The following is a 22,802-nucleotide window of genomic DNA, read 5'->3' as shown; positions in this document are numbered from 1 at the left end:
ACACAGCTCTAGATAGACTATCGCTCTCCTCTCCTCCATACTACCTGTTTCAGTTGAGAGAATGTAGAATATACAAGTCCTGTTCAAAAAATATACAGGTGTGTGCCACTTAACGATGGGGATACGTTCTCCGATCTCTGTTGTTATGCAATCAGGTCATTAAGTGAACATTCAGTCCAATCTATTGCCTTTGTTATATAAACAGACACTCCCTGCCAGACACTAGCTGGCTGCGCAGGCTACTGGAGATAGATTGCCTCTTCTTTGCATTAAGAGCCTCTCTGTTGTGTAAAATAGACACTCGGCTGCAGGCGATGGGAGATGCGATTGCCTCATTAAGAGCATCTTTATTGTGTTTTGACCACTGGCATATATGCAATCCGTTGTTAAGCAAACAGTTGTTAAGTGGCACATGCCTGTATTTATGTTGACTGAATGTGTGTTGGGAGGATGTATGTTGGGTTGAGCCTACTCCCTCGCCCAATGTTTTGAATTGACCTGAAGACTTTGTTCAGAAGTGTTGCTGAACACCTGGGGAAGACATCATTCAACACCCATGTTGTCTGGGTAACAGGACTGGAACTTGTATTGTTGAACTTAGGCTGGGAGAATTTTTTTTCTGAAGGAGGTTCTTGGGGAAGGTTTGCTGCCTGAGCACAGCAATAGAATTTGCCAACTCTTTTCCAACATTTGGAAAACAATTTGCCAACTCCAGTGTCTGATGGCCACAGAAGTAACCAAACAGAAGAATTTGTTTGGAAATCAAGAGAATGGGGCTCTCTTCAGGGTTGTGGTAGTTAAGTGTTGGACTTGGGCCAGGAAGACTTGTGTTCAAATCCCTGCTCAACCATGAAGCTTATTGGATTACCTTGGACACGTTGCTACCTCTCAGCCTACTCTACCCTACAGGATTGGATTGCTGGAAAATCAGAGTGCAGGCAGGAGCTAAGTACACTGCCTTGAGCTCCTTGGAGGGTGGGCAATATCTAAAATATATCTCCCCTCCAATGCCATGCCTTCCAGTGAATCCCTGCTTCTTGCTCCTTCCCATCTATTCCTAAGTTTGACATTTTGTTACAGATGCATTTCTTTCAGCTGCCTTTTGATTTAACTTTAGTTTGTTGATGTGAAGGGCCATGAGGAAGCTAGTGTATGGAAATAACTCTTAAACTCTATATGCGAAACTGGCCTTTACTTGTAAACCAGGGCAAAGAGCCTTTTATTGGTTTCCTGTGCATGATTTGCTATTCTGCCTGATTAATATTCTTTATAGATCCTTCCGTTGTTGAAATGGTTCTTCAAAACCTTTTTAGATATAAATGTTACATTAACAAATATTCATAATTAACATCTTGCCTTCTTTGGGTATTAAATTTTGATGCAGAGATTCCTCATGCAACCATTTTCTTTTATTGTTTCTATATTTTATAACTTGCAAACGTTTGGCCTGGCAATTTATTTGGCTCATGGATGAGTTCCAGTTTCTAAACAGTATTTCTTTTCAAAGAGTGTTTTTTTCCTGTTCTTTTTCAAAACAAAACCACACCCTTCCTAAAAATAAACCTGTAAATCTCCTAAAAAACAAAATGTTTTGAATCTGGGTAGAGTAAAATCTTGCCTGTTTTACCCTCCTATATTGGATCCTAATTAATGAAATTTATGTACTTAACAACTGCTGAAACCATGTTATCTTTTAAATGTAAGAACTATAAAGCTGTCTTAAACTGAGTCTGATCATCAGTTCATTTAGCCCAGTGTCCTTCATTCTGATAGGCAGTGGTTCTTCAAGGTCTCTGGACTAGGCCTTTCCTAAACCTGCAATCTGAGATCCTTCTAACTGAAGATTCCCAAGATTGAACTGGGACCCTCTGCGTGCAAGACTATAGCTTTATCCCGGAGCTATAGTCTATAAAGGATGTAAGAGAGGTGACATCACAGAGGTGTTCTGGGAAGGAGTTGTTGTAGGCATAAGGACAGGAATGCAGAAGGTCAGAGTCATTTGAGGAAAGGGAGACATTTTGATGGCTAATATATACGTGCCAACTGAGGACATTACAGGAAGACAAAATAGTCTTTAGGCTGCAAAACCTTATGACATTGTAAATCAGTTGGTCTTTAAGATGCTGCAAGGCTCTTTGTAGTTTTTAAGAGCAGTAGCACTCCATGCATTCAGTTGTTGTATTGCTCTATTTGTAGAATTGGAGCAGTGGTAGCTAGTGAATAAACTAAGGTGCTAAGATATTTACTGCTTTTGCTGAAAGAAGGGCATTGGTAAGCCAGACCTTACCAAGGCTCTCTCAGAGGAGAGCAGTTTAAGGGATCTGGAAACCAAGTCATATGAGACGCCTGAGGGGGGACATGATTGAGACATACAAAATTATGCAGGGGATGGACAGAGTGGATAGGGAGATGCTCTTTACACTCTCACATAATACCAGAACCAGGGAACATCCACTAAAATTGAGTGTTGGGCGGGTTAGGACAGACAAAAGAAAATATTTCTTTACTCAGCGTGTGGTTGGTCTGTGGAACTCCTTGCCACAGGATGTGGTGCTGGCGTCCAGCCTAGACACCTTTAAAAGGGGATTGGACAAGTTTCTGGAGGAGAAATCCATTATGGGGTACAAGCCATGATGTGTATGTGCAACCTCCTGATTTTAGAAATGGGTTATGTCAGAATGCCAGATGCAAGGGAGGGCACCAGGATGAGGTCTCTTGTTATCTGGTGTGCTCCCTGGGGCATTTGGTGGGCCACTGTGAGACACAGGAAGCTGGACTAGATGGGCCTATGGCCTGATCCTTTGGGGCTGTTCTTATGAGAAGTTTAAAAGAGCTTGATATGGAGAAGAGAAAATTTTGGGGAGATATGATAGCTATTTTCAAGTATTTGAAGGGCTATGTGATGCACCTGACTCCCCTCACAACAGGGTAGGTCTATGTCCAAGGGAGAGGGTTACGACATCATGATGCTGCCTAGGGGTGAGACACATTAGCCAGGGTGGTCAAGATGGGGCTCACTCCTTTGCTAGGGAGGCTGGCTGTCAGGGAAACCGACCCTCTTTCCCAGGTCACGGGAGGGTGACCCAGGGCTGTACTGGGGAGGGGCTTGGGCTAGATGACCACCAAGATCACTTCCAACACTAACATTCTGTGATTCTACGAAAGCCCTTGCTCTTGAGCGCCGTGATTTATGTATAAAGAGTTTCCTTGAAGTGTCTCCTTGATCATTCTCAAGGAGAGGATAATTCTGACTGCATGATTTGGTCTGTTCTTTTTTTGTCTTTTAAACCTGTCACTCTTCTCAAGACAGAATATTGTTGAATGGGAAAAATACTGTTGAATGCCTGCATGTTCTCTGTGTATAAAATCTATTTGTACTAAATATATTTCTGATTTCTTGGTTTGGTTTCTCATCATGTGATCAGAGCGAAAAGATGCTGAAGGATGGGAAACAGTCCAGCGTGGAAGGCCTGTTAGATCCAAATCTATTGCATTGGTGACAAAAACAACTTCATCTGCAGAATTATCAAGGTTCAAGGATGACAGTGACAAAGAAAACATTGTACTTCATCCATCAGAGAATAAGCAGAAGGTTTCATTAGCCGAAGAGAGTGTAGCTAAAAGTACAGAAACCATCCTGAAAGAGGTTTGCCCTGTGTATGAGCACCCCCTTGTTGAAAGGAATCAGGTAATTGTTTAAGATGACCTTTCAGAAATGATTTATCGAAATATTTGGAAGACTATCCTGGAAGATTGCTTTTTAACCAATGCAACTGGTGTGTGTGTGTGTGATTTTTATCCAGGAATTGAAATAGTAAAAGGATTAAACCATCTTCCCTCAGTTCTGTGGCCTGGGCGCCACAATTGCTGTTGGGAAAATTAAAAGAAGGGCAATCATATTGCACATCTCATGTTGTTTCTGATTTGGCCCTTACTCTGTGATAGGAAAAGGGAGAGAAGAAGGGAAATGTGGGATGTTTGGCTTACTAGTCTTTTAAAACTGAATTCATGCAAACACTAGAAGTTTCACTGCTGAAGAGTTAAACTTTCCCTTCTATGCTTAATCAAACAAAGGTTTGCTCTGTTGAGTTTTGGTTTTGTTAGAGAACAAAGGCCTTTACAGTCCTCTCCTCAAATCCTCCTTCAGCAAGAACTAACTGGCTGTTAATTAAATATAGGGGTGCAGTTTTATTTGAGGGCTCAACCTGTAACCCTGTAACCTGTCTTATATTAGTTCACAGCCCGTGTACTAGAGGACATTAAGGTTTCTGACAACAACGGCTTGCAAGATGGGTCTTTACAGTCATCTTCTGAAGTGCCCATTGTTCTCATTGAAGCTGCACATATGGCTAAAAGTCCACAGGCAGAAGAAAGACCCTCTACCATTTCCAGTAGCGGAGAAGAGAGTCAAACAGAAAAAAATAAGCTAGAAACTGAAATGGATCCTGCAGATATTTCAAATGTAAGTACTAATGGAAAGTCAAGAACTTGCTTGAGATTATTCAAATGTGCTTTGGCAGCTCTCGGTTTCCAATTCTGCATGATTAAGTAATTGAACCCTGGATGGGCATCTATGCAGACAGACCTCAGGGCTGACCCAAGACCTGGTACAGCATGCCAAATGCCACACACATCATCAGTGATTTTGAACCTTTTTCATCTCATGGCACATTGGGAGGGCACTAAAATGTTCAAGGCACACCATCAGTTTTTTGTTGACAAGGCACACCACACTGCTGGTGGGGGCTCACATCCCTCAATGGTCCTACTAATAAATAACCATCTCCCAAATTCTCATGGCACACCAATGTGCCATGGCACAGTGGTTGAAAATGGCTGCACTAGTAATGGTGAAGCAGGTGGAGAGAAGCAACCACATCCTCTACCAGTTTGTCAGCTAGGACAAGGTTCATGGACAGGGCTGAGGTGGGTGACTGACTCATTTCACAATAGCTTCTGCTGATGTCTGTAGGACAATGCAGGGCACAATTTTGATGATGTCCTTCACTATAGACTGGAACCATTGTGGGGGGGGCAAGGGGCAGGTTTTGTATCTACTCATACAGTATCCCTGTGTTTCCCTGTTTTGTTTCTTCCATGAAAGTGGATGGATGATATTCATACATATGGGGGGAAAGTAACACATAGCACATGGGGTGTGTGGTGATGAGAGGAACATTTGCCCTCCACTGCTGGCACTAGGTGACCCCTTCTGCACTAACTGGAACCCAGAAAGCACAGAGACCATTGAGTTCCTAGTTTGGGGTGGGGAAATCCTTGAAAAACGAACTCTCGGTCTGTGTGTCTCATCCCTAGGCATTTTCACATACCTTGCTTTCTTTAACATTTGGGGGCAATTTGGGAGGAGAGGCAAAGATTGCAGTAGGGCAGGAGTATCTGCAGTCACCATTAGGAGGGGGAAGGGTTGGATGGAAAAGAGCACTGGGACAATTGCACTCCATAACATGAGAGGAAGGGGAAAACTACAAGACTGGACTGCTTTGAAATGGAGTTCTGTTCCATTAGGAGAACCATAGAATGCTGAGGATATAGCTGGCATTTGTGTGCTTGCTTGTTTTCCTCCCAAATAGCAGCTGGGTTGGGCCGAAGCCACATAGGAATGTGGTAGGGGAAGACAGGGTACATTAGATGAAGGGGTCATTGGCAAGGTTGAAGTAGCTACTTTGAAAGATACACTGAGAAACAATGTCTAAGATATAGCAGCTCCTTAAGAATACATCATTGATTTGCCCGTTCTGCAGTCCCAAAGTGGTGTAGTGTATTCACCCTTTCAGGACAGTTCTGATTTGGGCTCGTTTGTTTTTTTTGGAACCAGTCCATGGCAGAGGTTCTTGCTAAGAAAGAGGAGTTAGCAGATCGCCTGGAGAAGGCCAATGAAGAAGCAATTGCCAGTGCCATTGCAGAAGAAGAACAGTTAACCCGAGAAATTGAAGCAGAGGAGAACAATGACATTAATATTGAAACAGACAATGACAGTGACTTCTCTGTGAGTTTTAAGTTTTATTTTGCAATGAATATACGTTTGAGCTAATATTAATAAGGTAAGGTCAGAATTGGACTGTCATCTTCATTTTTGTAAAGCGTTCAAGCATATTGACTTGCTGTACCATAACCAGACCAGCAACACAAACAGAAGCATGCCAGTCAAAATAAAAATGTGGAAGTATTCAGAAGGTTGCTGTTTCTGTTTCTGTGCAGTGTAGCTTTCAGTTGCTTATTTTTCAGTTGGAGAAGTTCCTTTAAAGCTCGAAGGCAGTGGTTCGCAAACTGTGCTCAGGCGCTGTGGCAAACTCACTGTGGGATGTCCCCTGTGGCCTTTTCTTACTGGCTGTCCCAGGTACTGCCATTTTGGCTGGGCTGAGATCTCACATGATTGTGGCAGGCAGTGGCACCGTGGAGGAAGGGTGCCATAATCACATAAGTTTGGGAACTGCTGCTCTAAGGATTTTATGTAAACAATTAATGTGAATGCTTTGGAGAAGAAAAGATAGCTATGATAAGAGCACACTGGAGGTTTAGTAGGACTTTTGCTCCTAGCCCTTGCTTTATTTTGAAGGCAGTCAGAAATGTCTGCTAGATCATGTGGAGGTGATTTGCCCCTATTTTTGGAAGGATGTTTCATGATACAGCCAAAATCTACGTATTATGCCACTATTGGATAGCAATCTACATGGCAACTTCTGGTTCTCCCTATTGGAGTCGAGTAGATAGTGTTCTCTGTGTTCAGCAGGGCTGGCCAAGGACCTTCTAGCAGCTGATGTCCCCCCTTCCCCCCATGGCTCATCAGAAGCTACCTCTTCAGTTCCTCGTCCTTCCGCTTCCTGGATTTAAGGAAGAGGGGAATGGAGCAGGAGAGGAAACTGGTGGACTATTGAGAAGCTACAATTTTACGAATGAATACAATTCAAACAACAGATCCATTCTTATTTGGTTTATTCTCGTAATTAATCCTCAAATTTTAATCATCCAGTCTTGTAGCTCTTAACCATTGGCCTGAGAATTTCAAGTTGGTGAAAGACATGCCCTCATTCCTACATTGTCCTTTTAGTGCATTTTGTCACTTCTGTTGGACTGATTATTATTATTATTAACAGTATTTATATACCGCTTTTCAACTAAAAGTTCACGAAGCGGTTTACAGAGAAAAATCAAATAACTAAATGGCTCCCTGTCCCAAAAGGGCTCACAATCTGAAATGATGCAAAAGAACACCAGCAGACAGCCACTAGAAAAGACACTGCTGGAGTGAGATGGGCCAGTTATTCTCCCCCTGCTAAAAAAGGAGCACCCACTTGAAAAAGTGCCTCTTACCCAATTAGCAGGGGTTATTATATTGCTGAAGGCAAAATCTTGTTCACTTAGATGTTAGAGTTCATTCTGTTGTGATCTATAATGCTTAATGTTGGTCTGACCTATCAGGTGTGATTGCAGAGGAGTTTGTAAAGAGACATGTTTGTGTTTTATCCATTCAGTTGTGTCCAGCTCTTGGTGACTAAAGAGGAATACCTGTTGCATATTAGATTTATTTTTGCACATGTAACCTAGTTTAGTTATCTGGGTCACTGTTGTAGATTGCACTGAATTCTGGTTTAAAGCCGAAAGTGGTGCCGTCTACCCCCACCAGTAATGGATTGCTTAAGGTTCTCTTTCTGTCTTGCATTATGCCATTTTAGGCTAGCATGGGCAATGGAAGTATATCTTTCTGTGGTATCTCCATGGACTGGAATGATGTTCTGGCAGATTATGAAGGTAAACATTTTCATACAGAATATTATTATTTCATGTAACAAGATTGTTTAAGGCATTTATGTGCACCATAAAAGAAAATGGTTCCCACAGTGGCTTTACAATTAAATGGTCAAGAAAAATTCAATAAACAATAGAAACAGCAGTAAAATCCATAGCAAAAGGAAGACTAGCATAAAAGCACAGAAAAATAACTTCTCAATAATGCCCATTGGGAGGCTTGTAGAAATGGAGCCAGATGTATCTCTCTTGGAAGGGTGTTCTAGAGCCTAAGTGTGATTGAGGTCCAAGAGCCTCCTCTTCAACCAAACAGGTGTCTGATATTGGAGGGACACACAGGAAGACCCTCCCCTACCCTTATCTATCAGGGAGAAGGCAAACTTTCACATATTCTTGACTCAGATTGTTTAGGGTAGCATTTCTTAAACTGTGGGTTGGGACCCATCAGTGGGTCACGAGCATACCCTAAGACAGAAATGTAAATGATGTTTTTGGGCATGGCTATGGGGAGCGTCATGATAGGCTCCTGCACTTCAAAATTTACTCCTGCATATACTAGGGGGACAACAGAGGAAGATGAGGGATTGGAATCAAGAATACACTGAGGAAGTATATGCTTTTATCTCAACAGAAATTTGTTTTCAGACAGCAACTCATATAATCTCATATGAATATCACTAAGTATGTCATTTGAATTTTAGCTTTTGCTTCACAAATTTGATCTGTTTTCTGTGCAGCTCGTGAATCATGGCGTCAGAATAACTCTTGGGGTGACATAGTAGAGGAAGAACCAGCTCGTCCCCCAGGCCATGGGATACACATGCATGAGAAGCTTTCTTCACCCTCTCGCAAGAGGTCTACAATTTTTAGATATTTGATTAGTTGCAATAGACTCTAATTCCATATTTGAATAATATAGTGAATATTAAGTATGGAGTTGTGAAGCATAAGTGCTACATTGGTACCCCTATTTATTATTATTATTAGGAATATTTATATACAGCTTTCAGCAAAAAGTTCACAAAGCTGTGAATGGCAAACTGGGGGATATTTGTTCACTACCCATAGAAGACTCCTGTGATACACCAAAGGACAAAACATACCAACTCTTTTTTTTGTGAATTGCCCCTGTTCATTTAATCCTAGAAACATGTTCTTCAACATCACCCCCCGTGACAAATCTGGGTTTGTTTTCATTTCTCCAGAGTAGTTAACAAGCTTATTTTTTCACTCCATTTGCCTCTTCCTTCTTGATTTCAAGAAGTGAGGAGAGAAGCGATGGAGGTAAGCAGTGGAAACCCCTCACCAATCTGCCTCCTAAGGCAACTGCTCCAGGCAGCCTCATGGATGAGCAAGCCCTTCCTAGAGCAACTTTTTACAGTAATGAGTATCTGTTAATTGGGTGGAATAAAAGACATGTTACTTTACATTTCAAAGGAGTACAATAGCACTTGGTCTTTATAGACCAGGGATGGGGTTGTGTCTAATATCACATTTTTAACTGTTGACAATAAAAGTAGAATGCATTTTAATGTGTTATGTTGGCCATTGGTCAGTGGTGCAGCATATGTTTTGCATACCAAATGTTCACTGTTGAATCTCTGGCACCATCAATTAAAGAATCACTTAGCAAGTGATAGAAAAGACCCTTGTGAGAGACTCTGCTGAGCTACTGTCTGACGGACAGTGCTGGACTGGTGGCTCCGTAAAAAACTACTCCATGCATGCATTTATAGTTTTTGTGTTTAACATATTCTGAAATTAGCTTAATTTCAGTTAAGTGAATGAACTAGAGATTTGTAAATATTCTGAAATTAGCTTAATTTCAGTTAAGTGAATGAACTAGAGATTTGTAAATATTGGGCAGCCCAATCCTGAGTTGCCTGCTGTGAGGGGCTGCAGCGGTGCCAAAAATGGCTGGGTCGTCATAGAGCTTCCGTTTTGGGCAGACAGTCCAACACAGAGGCTCAGGATCCTTCCTCCTGCCTCACTGCCTCCCCCCAACACACCTCCTCCCCCACTCCCCCCGCCTCAGAACACCTCCTCCTTTCTTCCCCCCACGCCCCCAGCTACTTCTCCACTGCTCGGCAGCCTGTGCAACTGCCGAGCATCAGTGCCCCACTAGTGCTGAGGACTGCAAACGTGCCTTGTGGCACGTTTGCAACAGTGTGAGCTGGTGGTGAGCCAGTGCACACTGCATAGGATTGAGCCCTTAATCATTGGTTTTTGATGTTCCTTTTAATTAAAAACGTCCATATGCCTTTGCTCTGGTTCTTTGTCTCATTGGGGTTCTAACATATTTCTTTTCAAGAACAATCGCAGAGTCTAAAAAGAAACATGAAGAAAAACAGATGAAAGCTCAACAACTGAGAGAGAAGTTGCGTGAAGAGAAAACTCTAAAGCTTCAAAAATTAATGGAACGGGTAAGCTTGTTTACAGTGAAATTTCAAATCCCAGTGTAGATCTGGGGTTGTTGAACATTATATTTTGTTCACTGTATGCAAATTTATTCTCCAAGCAAGCGAAAGATGCTAGTAAATAATACCCATGGTTTCCAGGTCACTTGATTCTGTTTATGAAATGCAGGGAGAGCTTTTGTGTTGTGTATAATGTTACAATAGACATTTAAAAAGTGTTGACGTGCTAAATTTGAAATGATTGCCAACTCATGAAGCATAATGCAATTTATGACATCTCGGTCCATTTTCTCCATAGTCAGTGCCATAGACTGCAATCCTAACCAACTTTTCAGCACTGACATAAGGGCAATGCAACTCTGCGGTAAGTGAACAAACATTGCCTTACCTTGAGGAGGCCTCCATGACTGCCCTCAGCTGCAGAATACAGCACATGCCACATGGGCACAGCTATGCCAGTGCTGGAAAGTTGGTTAGGATTGCACCTATAGATGCTAAATATGGTCAAAAGGCATCCCAAGATCTTTACAAATTCAGTTTAGATTTATAGCGAAGTTGCTGCAAGGAGTATTTTTTATATGCAATTGTGTGTGTGTGTGTGTGTGTGTGTAAATTTGTAACATTGCATTTATAAATTTATTTGTAACATTGCATTTATAAATTTATATGTAACATTGCAATGTTTATATTAAACATTGCATCATTGAGATTTGAGGCTGAATGGCTGATTAGAAATTTGCAAGCATGTAACTGTTATTTTTTAATTGTCTCATGTAGGAAAAAGATGTCCGGAAATGGAAAGAAGAATTATTGGATCAGAGGCGGCGAATGATGGAAGAAAAATTACTCCATGCCGAATTTAAGCGTGAGGTGCAGTTGCAAGCAATAGTGAAAAAAGCACAAGAGGAAGAAGCCAAGGTGAGCCGCATGCGTCAGAGAGTTGCTATATTTCACGGTCAGAATCTCTTGGGAAATTCTGCCCAGACCCACTGAAATAAATGGGAGCTGTGCAAGAGCACAGGAGGATTCTGCTCAATACATTTATATTTCATTGAAGATGGTCAAGACAGCTGCAGAACACAGTCTGTTTCTTGGCTCTAAAATTATCCCAGTCCTTTTCAGAATTTTTAGACCTTATAGCAGAGGTTAGGGGCTAAAATGGGACTTTTCTTCCCCAGGGATGGCCCAGTACCTGAGACAGCATGCCATATGCTGCCCAGTATTGCACGATTGCATATTTAAAATAACCACCTGGCAAGTTGGCACCTACAGAAACCCTGGGAAGAGCAGCCGTGGGAATAACACCACCTCTTTCAGAATTCTGCTGGAGAGTGGGAGAGGGGAGCACTGTTCCCTTGAAGCTACATGACCCTGCAGCTTGAAGAGGAGCCGTGCACAGCTGTCTTCATGCCTCTCTGGAGTTCAGCAATGATGATGATGTCATCGCTGTGTGCTCCAGAGCTGCCCCAGCTCAGCAAAGGTAGGGCTCCGCACACTCCCTGTAATTTTTGCAGGGAACACTGGAGGGAGGTCCATGGGACTAGGGATGCTAGCACAATGCTAGCTATAGTGTCTGAAATTGCGGCAGTGCTGATAATAATTGAGGGAGAAGCAAAATAGTTAAGGATATAAAAGAAGGAAGAGGGGCATGCAGGCTTCTTCAGTGGGAAGCTGGAGGGACAGGTTTGTTCAGAGGAGTAATATCATTGGGGGGGAGTTGGCTGGTTGTATGGAATGGTTAGTGGGTTGATATCCCCATATAGGCATCCTGTTTCTGAAGCTTGTCATGCTGCCGTGCAGCAACTCTGGAATATGTGGGAATGAGAAGTCTGGCAGTGCTTCTGGCCATAGGATCAATGAGGGGACATATTTATGACTTAAGAACTTGACTTAAGAACTGCTCCCTCTCTTGAAACTTTTCGGCGAGGCCTGAAGACCCTTCTGTTTAGACAAACCTTCTGAGTTCCTGGCCTTTTTAACATCTTTTAATATATTTTTTAACATCTGGTTACTGGCCTGATCCTTTTCTAATTTGCTGCGCTATGCCCTTTTACCTGACTACTTTTTTATCTGACTACTGCTTTTATGATATGTTTTTATCTTTTTTTAAATTATATTTTTTAATTTGTTTTAACCTTGTTTGTAAATCGCCTTGAGTCCCTTCGGAAGGGAGAAAGGCGGGGTAAAAATAAAATTAATAATAATAATATAATATACATAATAATAATAATAATTATTATTATTATCTTAACATTGAAATGCTAGGTATTGAAAGAACGAGGGTAGTTTTAGAGGGGAGCTGCTTTTGTTAGGAACATTATGGCTCTGTGAATCAAATCAGGTTGAAATCTTGACACGCCTCTTAATATATTGCCTGTTATACATGGATAATAAATTTTAAGATATAGTTACCTGGGTTTGTAAGTACCTTGCTTTTTGGAACCAACACCTTATTAATGAGGACAATCAGACTGTTAGCAACTGTAATTGCTTGGCTATAGCTAGATCTGTGCTTTGGAAACTAGTGCTGTCACATCAGAATGCTAAGTGTGAAGTACGGAGATCCCGGACATGTTTTTGATACTGTGTTATGGTAACAACATTGAGGTGTTGTGTGCCTTACTGTTGATTTTATTGTGCTGTGAAGGCAGATGACCAGTTCACAGATAAGCTTGACTTCTGATGTGGAGAACAGTCTGTGATCCTTGAAGAGTAGATATTAAAGCTCCTAAGAACAAGACAATTGGCTTAGCCCATTAGTTCAATGGCTACTGCTTCTGTCACTTAGTTTGTAATGGTTTATTTCTAATTTGGTTTGTCTTCTTATTTCGTTAACACTCATGTGACTTCTGCAATCGTGTTAACTACATAACGTAACATAATTCCCAGCTAAGCAGATGTGTTAAAGTCTTGCGTATGTTCCAGTATGTTAGATCTATTCTCCCTCTTCCTCTTGGAGATCAAGATTAATTGGGTCAGAAGCGCTGGCTGATGTGGTAAAAGAGGAAGGTTGTGACTCCTGTTGCTGTCCCTTTTGTCTCTTAAATTCCCATGACTGGCTGCTCACTGAGCTGCAAAATCGTTTCTGTAAATGTATTCCGGTTACTAAATAAAGCAGCAAATCTATCTTTTGTTTGGCTATTTAGTATTTCTACAATTATTTCTATCTTTAGATTGCTACAAATATAGGAAATATATATGTCATAGAAGAATCAGCTATAAAATGTTTTCTTACTGTTTTTCCTTCTAATAGTTTGTTTAGGGCTCTGTCTTAAATATTTTATAGTTTGTCCTGTGTAAAGGTTTCCTTCTCTATCCTCTATCAAATAATTTGCCTGGTTTCTTTTGAATTACTGTAACTTTACAACATCTGGACTAGAAAACTAAATTAAGGCATGGAGTATGTTTCCACAAAGCCTGGTATTTTGTTAATGTGAAGTGAGACTTGTTTGGCAGAGCATATGAAGAGTTACTGTAGATTCAGGGCTGGCACTGGATTGCAGTGGCCCTAGGAGTGGGTGCAGTTCTTGTTACTGCATGCGTGTGCCAGACCTTCCCCATCCCATTCTCCTGAACTTACCTGGTGGACTGTGCGATCCTCCCATCAGAGGATAGAAGGTGAGCTGCTCCAGCCACTGATTTTGTCCAAGGCAAATTAGTGGTAATTCAGGGTTCTCTAGGACAATGTCTGACAGTTGGTGGGAACCAGGATGGATGAATGGAGAAAATGCCCATGCAAGCTGAAACGTGCCAGGGCTCCCATCTCAGCCAATCAGGTGTTGTTTCAAGCAATCCAGCATTTTTGCTGAGTTGCCTGAGACAAAGTTCACTGGCAAGCTGACTCATGATTTGTAGCAGTCCAGAACTAGAAAATATTGTGCTATGTGGTCACTCTGTTTTCTTAGCTCTGTAGGTTAAGTTGCAGCTCACATAGAGCTAAGAAAATATAGATTCGCTGTGCAACTATGCTTTCTAGTTCTAACCTGTCATGACTTATATGGTAGCTCTGGGGATCCAGATTCATCTAAGTGTGTCTCTGTCTGATCCCTCAGGCCTGTGCCCCATAAGGCCCCTCCTGTTGTGTCCCCCACAGGCTGCATTTCTTGCTTATACAGCAAACCTTAGTAAAAGATGCTACTAAAGTTTCTGATGCACTGATGAATACTTATTTGGACACTGATGATATTGTACAGAAGTGTCCAAAAGCAGTGACAAAGCTCCATAGCTTTATATGTGGTCTGTTGGAGAGGAGCCTCCTTCGTCGGTTCTCAAATGTAGTGAGTATTGAGAGGGCAGAGTCTCCATGGAAACTCCCTGCTTCATGTTAATCATCTTCATGCTGGAAGATTTGAGGATAGCAAAGAAAGAGAGATTGTACTTGGAAGATGCCACAAAATTGAAGTATCTGAAGAAAGCTCAAAGTAAGACTTTATTTTCTGTTAGGAAAATAGTGGCCTTTCTGCTACTTGTAGAGCCAATTAGAATCCATTGTGAGTAATTTAATTAAACCTTTGTTGTGACTTGCCAAATTAAAGTCACATAACCCCATCATTCTCTCCAGCTGTTCCAAGAGTTGGAGACATTCCTAGTTTGGGAACAGGCCTGGTGCACAGAGTTAAAAATATCTCCACCGATTGCTAACTCATCATTTGGAACTTCTTGGATTCTGTAAGACAAATTAGTCAGTAGCAAAGAAAATATTTACATTGCAATATCTTCTTTTGCAGTACTAAGGAGGACTCCCAGCATTCTTCAACAATCCTATTTGTTTCAACAGATAGGAACAAGGAGATGGAGATGATAATAGATCTGAAAGTAAGAAGCAAGGATAGGGGTTCTTGGTTGCTGTGCTCTGTTGCACACTGTGCCCCCTTGTCCACCTGATTGCTTCTCTAAGCAGGAGATCTGCCCAGACCATTCTTGACATGAACTGCAAAGAATGTTTACAAATATTCCAACTTCTGGGATGTTAGCAGTTCAGTTTCTTTGAGAGAAGTGAAAATTGTCTATCTGACATTAAAATCTCGCATGTTCTGGAAACATGGGCAGTTTGTGGAGTTAGGCTAAGGACTGCACAGGAGGTAGGGAAGTTTCAGGGAGACTTGAAGGTTGTCTGCAGAGTAATAAGTTGACTGAAAAATAAGAATATGATGGAAGGTTGGTTGAAGAACAGAGCAGAAAAGGTGGGTAATGTGTATTGCCTTTAAGTAACCAGCAGATTCTTGGACTACAGGCTCCCAGCTGATGTATAACTCTCCAAATGCTTTGCGTTTCTAATACAGTTCTTTTATCCATTCTTTTGTTTCTCCTATTCAAACTTTGTTTTAATTTCAGGTAAACGAAATTGCATTTATAAACACTTTAGAAGCCCAGAATAAACGTCACGATGTTCTGTCCAAACTAAAAGAGTATGAACAAAGACTGAATGAATTGCAGGAAGAGCGCCAGCGGAGGCAAGAGGAGAAGCAAGCCCGTGATGAAGCTGTCCAGGTATAAGTTGACTTTGCAAAAGCAACAAATACCTTCTGTCTTCCAAGGATTCTCTACTCCGAGATCCTAGTTGTTTTGCTGGGGGTTAGAGGAATATTCTAGCTTTCAATGATGATCCGGGGATGGGAGGCTCTCTACAGCAGGATTGACCCTGATTGATCACACTTTGGATTGACCCTGCCCCGTAGTGGTGGGAAGGGCATCTACTGAAGGGTCAGGAATGTCCCCTTCCTCTCCCTAGAACAGGAATTCTCAGATAAGAAATTCCCATTTTCTACTGCATACTTGAGAGCTTCAGGAATGATCTGTTAAAAGTGGTTTGCTTTTCATGCTAATGTTCAGGTTTACATGGTGGGGAAAAAAATTTGAACTGCTTTCTCTCTAGGAGCGTAAAAGAGCTTTGGAAGCAGAACGTCAAGCCCGGGTTGAAGAGCTACTAACCAAAAGGAAAGAGCAAGAAGCTCGAATTGAACAGCAGCGGCAGGAGAAAGAGAGAGCTCGAGAAGATGCAGCCCGTGAAAGAGCCAGGTAGCTCCCTTGTCTGTCTTGCACTTGGCTCTGTTCAGCATTTTTATGGATTACAGTGAAGCTCTTGGTTTTCTGTTATTAGGCAAATGTTAAATGCAATTTAATTGATGTAATTGTAAGAAATGTTTTAACGTGAACATCTTAGTGGAGAACAGGCCTTTTTATGTAGGCAGGTATTTTCTTTTTCTTTTTGTAAGCTGCTTTGACTATCTTTTTAAGAGAAACATGTGATAATTTAGTATCCTATGTTGATTCTTACAGCTGTTTGCTACACAGCAACCAGCACAGCCAAGTGCATGCATACGCAACCATCATATAGGCTACCCGTTTACCCTGCCACTGCTCCTGTCCCTTTCTCTGTTCTCTCCCTTGTGTCTTTTTCTAGATTGTGAGCCCCTTGGGGTGGGGAATCATTTCTCTCATCTGTTGGGAGCACTATGTACTTAGAGATGGTACTATATTAATCATAAGCAGCATGAGGCAACTTGATGTTTTGAATATTTAGGCTTTAGCACATATTCACACTTCACACTGTTGTTAAAAGATCAGCGGAAGCTGAAGACTCACAGCTAGCCGTCCCTTCTTCCCTTCCCTTCTTTCCTCCCAAGAATATTATCTCACCTTAGGGTGACTTCAAAGCAAGGCAGGCCACAGAAAGACAAGGGATAAGGCAAGAGCATATCTATTTTTATGGAAGGGGCTATGACATCAATTGACAGTAAGACTTCTTGCCTCATAATAAACATTATGATGTAGGCTGGATGGAGAGTACCTTGTCCTGGTTCATCCTGTGAGCTTCATGACAAAGCAGGATACGGACTAGGTGAGCTGTGGCAAGAAGGAGAAAGAGAAGGAGGAAGGTGGGGAGTGTTCTAAGTCTGCTTGGGCCATAGTTGGTGAAGCTTCAGGCTGATGTTGCAGTAGCAGCAAGCCTAGCTTTGTTGACCCTCTCTTCCACTGGCAACCAGTGCAGGGGTGGTCATTGACAGGAATGAGCACTATGGAACATACTCCATCCCCAGCTGATGTTGGCTTCCTTGTCCCAACTCTGTCTTGTCATGCAACACAGTTTAGTCATGGAGAAGAAGCTGAAAATCAGGAGGAAGGGGGATACCTGTATAGTTTTCCCTGGAAGGTAAACAGGTGGGAGTCCCTAGGAGTGTAGTTTATAAATTTTAAAACTGGAGTTTTTTGTTTCTGTTTTTTTACTCAAAATGGTCCAAAAATGATGTGTGAATGTCCAGGACCTATGGAATGTTGAGGGCAGTTTTGCAATACAATGTTGAAGATGTCAGTTGAAAAGAAAAACAGGTGGGGTTGGAAGAGTGAGTAAATTGGCTTTCTCAAGCTCTGTATAGTAAGTATCCCAGTGAGTAATGATTGGGATCAGGGAGATGCACATCATGAAGTTTAAAAACAAACAAAAAAACTTTCCCTTTCTGCACTATACAATAAAATATCAGGAGTGAAGAAAAAAGAAAGGGCACAATACATTCTCTGTATTTTTTTCCCGTTTTTTAATGCATATGCTCTTGTTTCGGTAGAGATCGAGAGGAGAGGCTAGCTGCTCTGACGGCGGCTCAACAGGAAGCCATGGAAGAACTGCAAAAGAAGATTCAACTGAAGGTATAGACTGAAAATAGATGGTGGTTTTAAGACAGCGGTGTCAAACCCGTTTCATATTGAGGGCCTAATAATGCTGCCTGCTGAGGGCCGGAAGTAATGTCACTAAACAGGTCATAACCAAAAATAAGCACTTTTTCTCACTTAGGAACCCATTAGCTACAAATGACAGAAGAGAAAACACACAAGTCTTGATCATTTTTCAGGATATTGGAGAGCCCAATTTTCAAGTGGGCTGCCCTTTCAGAAGTAACACTTCAGCACTGCTCAGCAGCTGAGGGCCAGATAAAAAGCTTCCGCGGGCCGCATCCAGCCCCCGGACCTTATGTTTGTCACCCCTGGTTTAAGAAGTTTCTACTAAGAACTTTCTACTATTTTCTCCAACATATTTTTTTATTTAGCAAATTGATATCATGGCATTCCAGTTTAATACAAGCAGAAGGAGGTTGAATAATTGAAGAATGATGCCTTTGTAATGTGTCTAATAGTTAGTTTTCTTTAGGTTATATTCAAAGAAAGTTAACCTTAACAAAAAGCTGTTGAAATCAATGAGACAACTTTACTGTGACTGTCAGCGCCCATTAATTTCAATGGGACGTCATCAGGATTAATTTTCTTTGGATATAATCCTATATTTGATTAAACTTCTCTGGTTTTTTCCCTCTTATTAAAAGTTGCTTTTCCTTTGCTGCAGCGCCAGTCCATCCATGAGGCTGCCTGAGGTAGCTGCCTCAGATGGCAGAACTGGCAGAGGCACCCACCACCCACCCACTTCTGTCTATCTTTGCTGCTCCTTCTCCCTGATTTTGTAAAGGGGGACAGAGCAATTGAGCAAGTATGAAGGAGTAGGAGCTAGAGCATCACTAGTACTGTATCCCACCAGCTTGTGCTCCCCACTTTCTCATCCATTCCATTCCCCTCTTCCTTTCTGAATCTGAGGAAGGGTGGAGGTGACATTTGGCGTTCTGCTTGGAGGCACTAGGAGGTTTTGTTTTGCTGTTTGATTTAGAAGGTCTTTGGCAAGAACGGGTGCTTTCCAATGTTGAAGCACTCTCAAAGAATGGGGGTGAACAGGATGGGAAGTAGAAGACCATAAATGACCCTCTCAGTGTACAATTATATTGTATCATGTAATCTTTTGGAAGATGAGTTTTTGAGAAATATCAAATTTTAGTTTCCCTTCTTAGTTTTGATATTTCCTGTCATTCAACTACTACTGTGGTTAGTACTACTGTTTAATGTTGATTTGATACCAATAGTTGTGGCAGGCATACTTTGACTATTGTTGTATCATTTGCTACTTAGCATGATGAGAGCATTCGGAGGCACATGGAACAAATAGAGCAGAGGAAAGAAAAAGCAGCTGAACTGAGCAGTGGAAGACACGCAAATACGGACTATGCACCTAAACTCACACCATATGAGCGGAAAAAGCAATGTTCATTGTGCAACGTCTTGGTAAGATTTATTATTCAGGATGGAATGCAAACAATACTCATCATTGTGCTGTTTTGTTAGGAACGGAAAACTTAACATGATCCAGCCCAAATGCGGGTTGTTGCCACAGTGCAACTCTTAAGGTAACACAGGGCAAATCTCACTTGAACTCGCTAGCTGGGCTTGGTTAGGGCACTGCCTCTGTTTCCTTATCTGAAAACTGGGGATCATAATATTGGTCTATATTATTATGCTGTTCAAAAACAAATTTCCCAGAACTGTTTACAGAGCAAAACAAATAAAAAATGGTTCACTGTTCCAAAGGACTCGCAGTCTAAAAGAGTAACAAAAAAACTCCTGCAGATAGCCACCAGAAAAGATATTGTGCTGGGATGAATAGGGACGATTGCTGTTCTCCTGCTAATATAAGAGAGCCACCACTTCACAAGATGCTTCTTAATCCTGTTAGCAGTCTTACAACACTGTTGTTGGTTTTTGGACCTCCTAAAATGTGAAATGTTCGTTATGTTAAACAATTTCTGTTGTGCCCTTCCATCCCTGCTGAGGCCACCAGGGCAGCTTTCATCAAATATGTAAAATTGGGCAATATATTTAACACCATATTATAAAATTCTAAAGCATCGTTTAAACAGTTTTTAAAAATACATCACATCTAAAATACAAATGTGGAATGCACAAAAAATAAGAAGGCAACCTCCTAAGCAAAAAACTAGTGGTAATATAAATGTCTTTACCCTCTTTTTAAAAGCTGCCAGAGAGGGAGCCATTCATATTTCTCAGAGAGAGAGAGAGAGAGAGAGTCCTAGAACGCTAGGGATCACCACCCAAAAGAACCACTTCTCATTCTTGCCAGTTAAACTTCATTACATACAATAGAGATTATTATTTAATGTAGTCCTTACCATAGTTTCTTTGAGTAAAAAAAATAATTTTGTCCAACATAGTATGTGACTACACCCAACCTCTGGTAGAGTTAACCTGTCTCAGAATGCCAGGTGTAAGGGATGGCAATAGGATGCAGGTATCTTGTTGTCCTGAGTGCTCCTTGAGGCATCTGGTGAGCCACTGAGATACAGGAAGCCACTGAAGATACAGGAAGATGGGCCCTTTGCCTGATCCAGCAGCGCTCTTTTTATGTCTTTTGTACTGATTTGTGATGCTTTTGTCTTAATGCCAAATGAGCAGCATATGGAATTTTGATGGATTATGCAAGATTTCTCATGCAGAAGAAAATGTTGCACGTTCAATCTCTTTTTTTCAGATTTCTTCAGAGGTCTATCTTTTTAGCCATATTAAAGGGAAAAAGCATCAACAAGCAGTGCGAGAAAATAGCAGCATCCAAGGACGAGAGCTTTCAGATGAAGAAGTGGTAGGTCTTTAAACAAACAAAAAAATAAGCATTTCCCCCCCAGTTTTAATATGTTGTCTGAGCTGTAATATTTTGGAAAAGAAATACACACATTCCTGAAAAACAATAGGTGGGGGGAAAAAATCACAATTTCTGCTCAAAAAATAGTAAAGCAGTATTATATGGTTCAAATTTGTATGGGTCTTTAGAGCTTGCACTTCACTGGCACTTGCCTTGTAGTGCCAGCTCCACACCTGAAGGTTGAGGGGGGACCTATGCCCCAAACCCAAGAATGCAGTTGTTCCTTGTCTCTTTTCCTCCCATTTGTGCCTCAGTCTGATGTGTAGAGAAGGTATGCTGTACCCACTTCTTCCCTTTCTCCTTGGGGTCAGCTTCCAGAACTTCTAGAGGCTTCTGGAGAGCCCTCCATTGTCCTACATCTTCCTCCGTTACATCACAAGCACAGACTGCCTTTAAATTTCTCCTGGTTACCATCCCATGTGCTCTGGGCCCCTTCTCCTTCTCTGTCCCCATATCTAGTATGCCTGCTGCCTTAGCAACAGGCAAGTCTACCTCAAATCACTTGTGAGAGGCAAGGGTTTCTTGTTCAGCTGTTGGCTCTAGGGCGCTTCTTGTGCTACTCTTTTCTCCTGATGGGGAGGATTCTTGCCCAGGGCGTGAACAGCAACACTCTCAGGAACTGTGCCAGGGGGGCAGTGATGGGGTCATCTGAAGCGCCAAGAGTCCTGGCTATAGCAGGGTTGGCAGCCAGCTTGTCTGAGACTGTATGGTTGATGGTAAGGATCCCAGACACAAAAAGTCTACTATTTCTACTTGAAAATCTCACATCCAAAAATGTGTGAGTGCATGTGTAGAATTTTTCCTCCCTGTTCTGTAATTCTAGAATTGGGTTTGTCCAATTCAGTGTATTGGCAGTAGAATAGGACAGATATGCAAAATGAGTAACTTTTGGCACAACATATTGTCCTCTAGTGTAAGAGGTAGTGATAGCTACTGGCATAGATGACTTTAAAAGGAAATAAACAGACTCATGGGGGAAAGATCTACAAATGACTAAATCATGATGGTCAAATGGAATATCCGTGTTTAAATGCTGTCTGCCCCTAACTGTCAGTTGCTGGGGAGCCAACAGACAGAGAGCTATTGCCTTGAGGACTTGCTTGTGGATCTCCAATAACATCATCTGTCTACTGTGGGAAACAGGATAATGGGGAATAAAAAGACACATAGGAAGCAGCCTTCTAGTGAGTCAGACCCTTGTTCCATCTTGCTCAGTGTTGTTTACATTGACTGGCAGCAAGAATCTAGGCTTTCAGATTGGAGTCCCTTTCTTTCCCTGCCTTACCTGGAGATGCAGTGGAACCTAGAACCTTCTGCATGCAAAGCAATGTGCTCTGTTGCTGAGCTATGGCCCTTTGGACTGTTGGCCTGATCTGGCAGATCTTCTTAAGGGACTTGTATGGTAATAGAACATGAACCATGTTTCCCAATCTCATTAACATAAGGTGCCTCTCTCCTTCAGGAAACAGAGCAAGAGAACATGTGGTGGAGCAAGAGTTACTTTAATCCTGACGAGAGCTCTGTACTGGTGATGATATGCCATTGGGATAATGTGATTGTGTTAATATTTCAGTAGCCTCCAAGGACTGTGCTAGTTGCCCAGTTCACTGAACTTAACCCTGTTTTATATAAAACTGATCTAGCTAAGATGTGTGATAGGTTAATGTTTTTTTCCGCCAGTATCAGAGCTCAAGGCAGAATTTTCATTCAGCTGGAAATAAAAGTATTTACGGCTAATATTCTTAGTGTAAAATTTCAAAACGTAGAACTAAATAATGGGGGTGAATGCAAGCTTTGTTACACTTGTTACTGGGTTCTATTTTATTTTTAATCAGTGAAGGTATCTGTCAGTGAGTGCACTTGTCCTACTTAAAGTTATTGCTTGTCATCTATGACGTCTTGATATTAAATGACCCTTCTTCTTTGACATATAAGATTTTATTTATACCACCTCTGACCTAATGAAATTTCACCTTTAACCTTCTGCACTTGACACTGTGGAGAGCATGCACTTGATCTCTGACACATTTTGTTTTAAGCCTGGTTCGAATCATAGCTGCTTGCTAGCGTGAGAGAAAGGTGTCTTCTTT

At 41.6% G+C, this 22,802-nt stretch overlaps 1 protein-coding gene across 2 annotated transcripts in view; it reads left to right on the top strand.

Annotated features, from left to right (window-relative positions):
* SCAPER (S-phase cyclin A associated protein in the ER) overlaps positions 1 to 22,802 on the top strand; it is a 183,024-nt gene that overhangs the window by 38,803 nt on the left and 121,419 nt on the right. For both annotated transcript variants that reach the window (XM_066635063.1, XM_066635064.1), the window contains 12 exons: positions 3,426 to 3,688; positions 4,235 to 4,462; positions 5,837 to 6,007; positions 7,695 to 7,770; positions 8,505 to 8,622; positions 10,079 to 10,190; positions 10,962 to 11,102; positions 15,519 to 15,674; positions 16,060 to 16,202; positions 17,747 to 17,828; positions 19,131 to 19,283; positions 20,545 to 20,652. In XM_066635063.1, the coding sequence (XP_066491160.1) occupies positions 3,426 to 3,688; positions 4,235 to 4,462; positions 5,837 to 6,007; positions 7,695 to 7,770; positions 8,505 to 8,622; positions 10,079 to 10,190; positions 10,962 to 11,102; positions 15,519 to 15,674; positions 16,060 to 16,202; positions 17,747 to 17,828; positions 19,131 to 19,283; positions 20,545 to 20,652 (1,751 nt within the window). The remainder of the gene's footprint in view (positions 1 to 3,425; positions 3,689 to 4,234; positions 4,463 to 5,836; positions 6,008 to 7,694; positions 7,771 to 8,504; positions 8,623 to 10,078; positions 10,191 to 10,961; positions 11,103 to 15,518; positions 15,675 to 16,059; positions 16,203 to 17,746; positions 17,829 to 19,130; positions 19,284 to 20,544; positions 20,653 to 22,802) is intronic.

Source organism: Tiliqua scincoides, chromosome 8 (genome assembly GCF_035046505.1).
Source record: "Tiliqua scincoides isolate rTilSci1 chromosome 8, rTilSci1.hap2, whole genome shotgun sequence".
Taxonomy (NCBI): Eukaryota; Metazoa; Chordata; class Lepidosauria; order Squamata; family Scincidae; genus Tiliqua; species Tiliqua scincoides.
The sequence above is the reverse complement of the archived record's forward strand: the minus strand, read 5'-3'. Positions and strand labels throughout refer to the sequence as shown.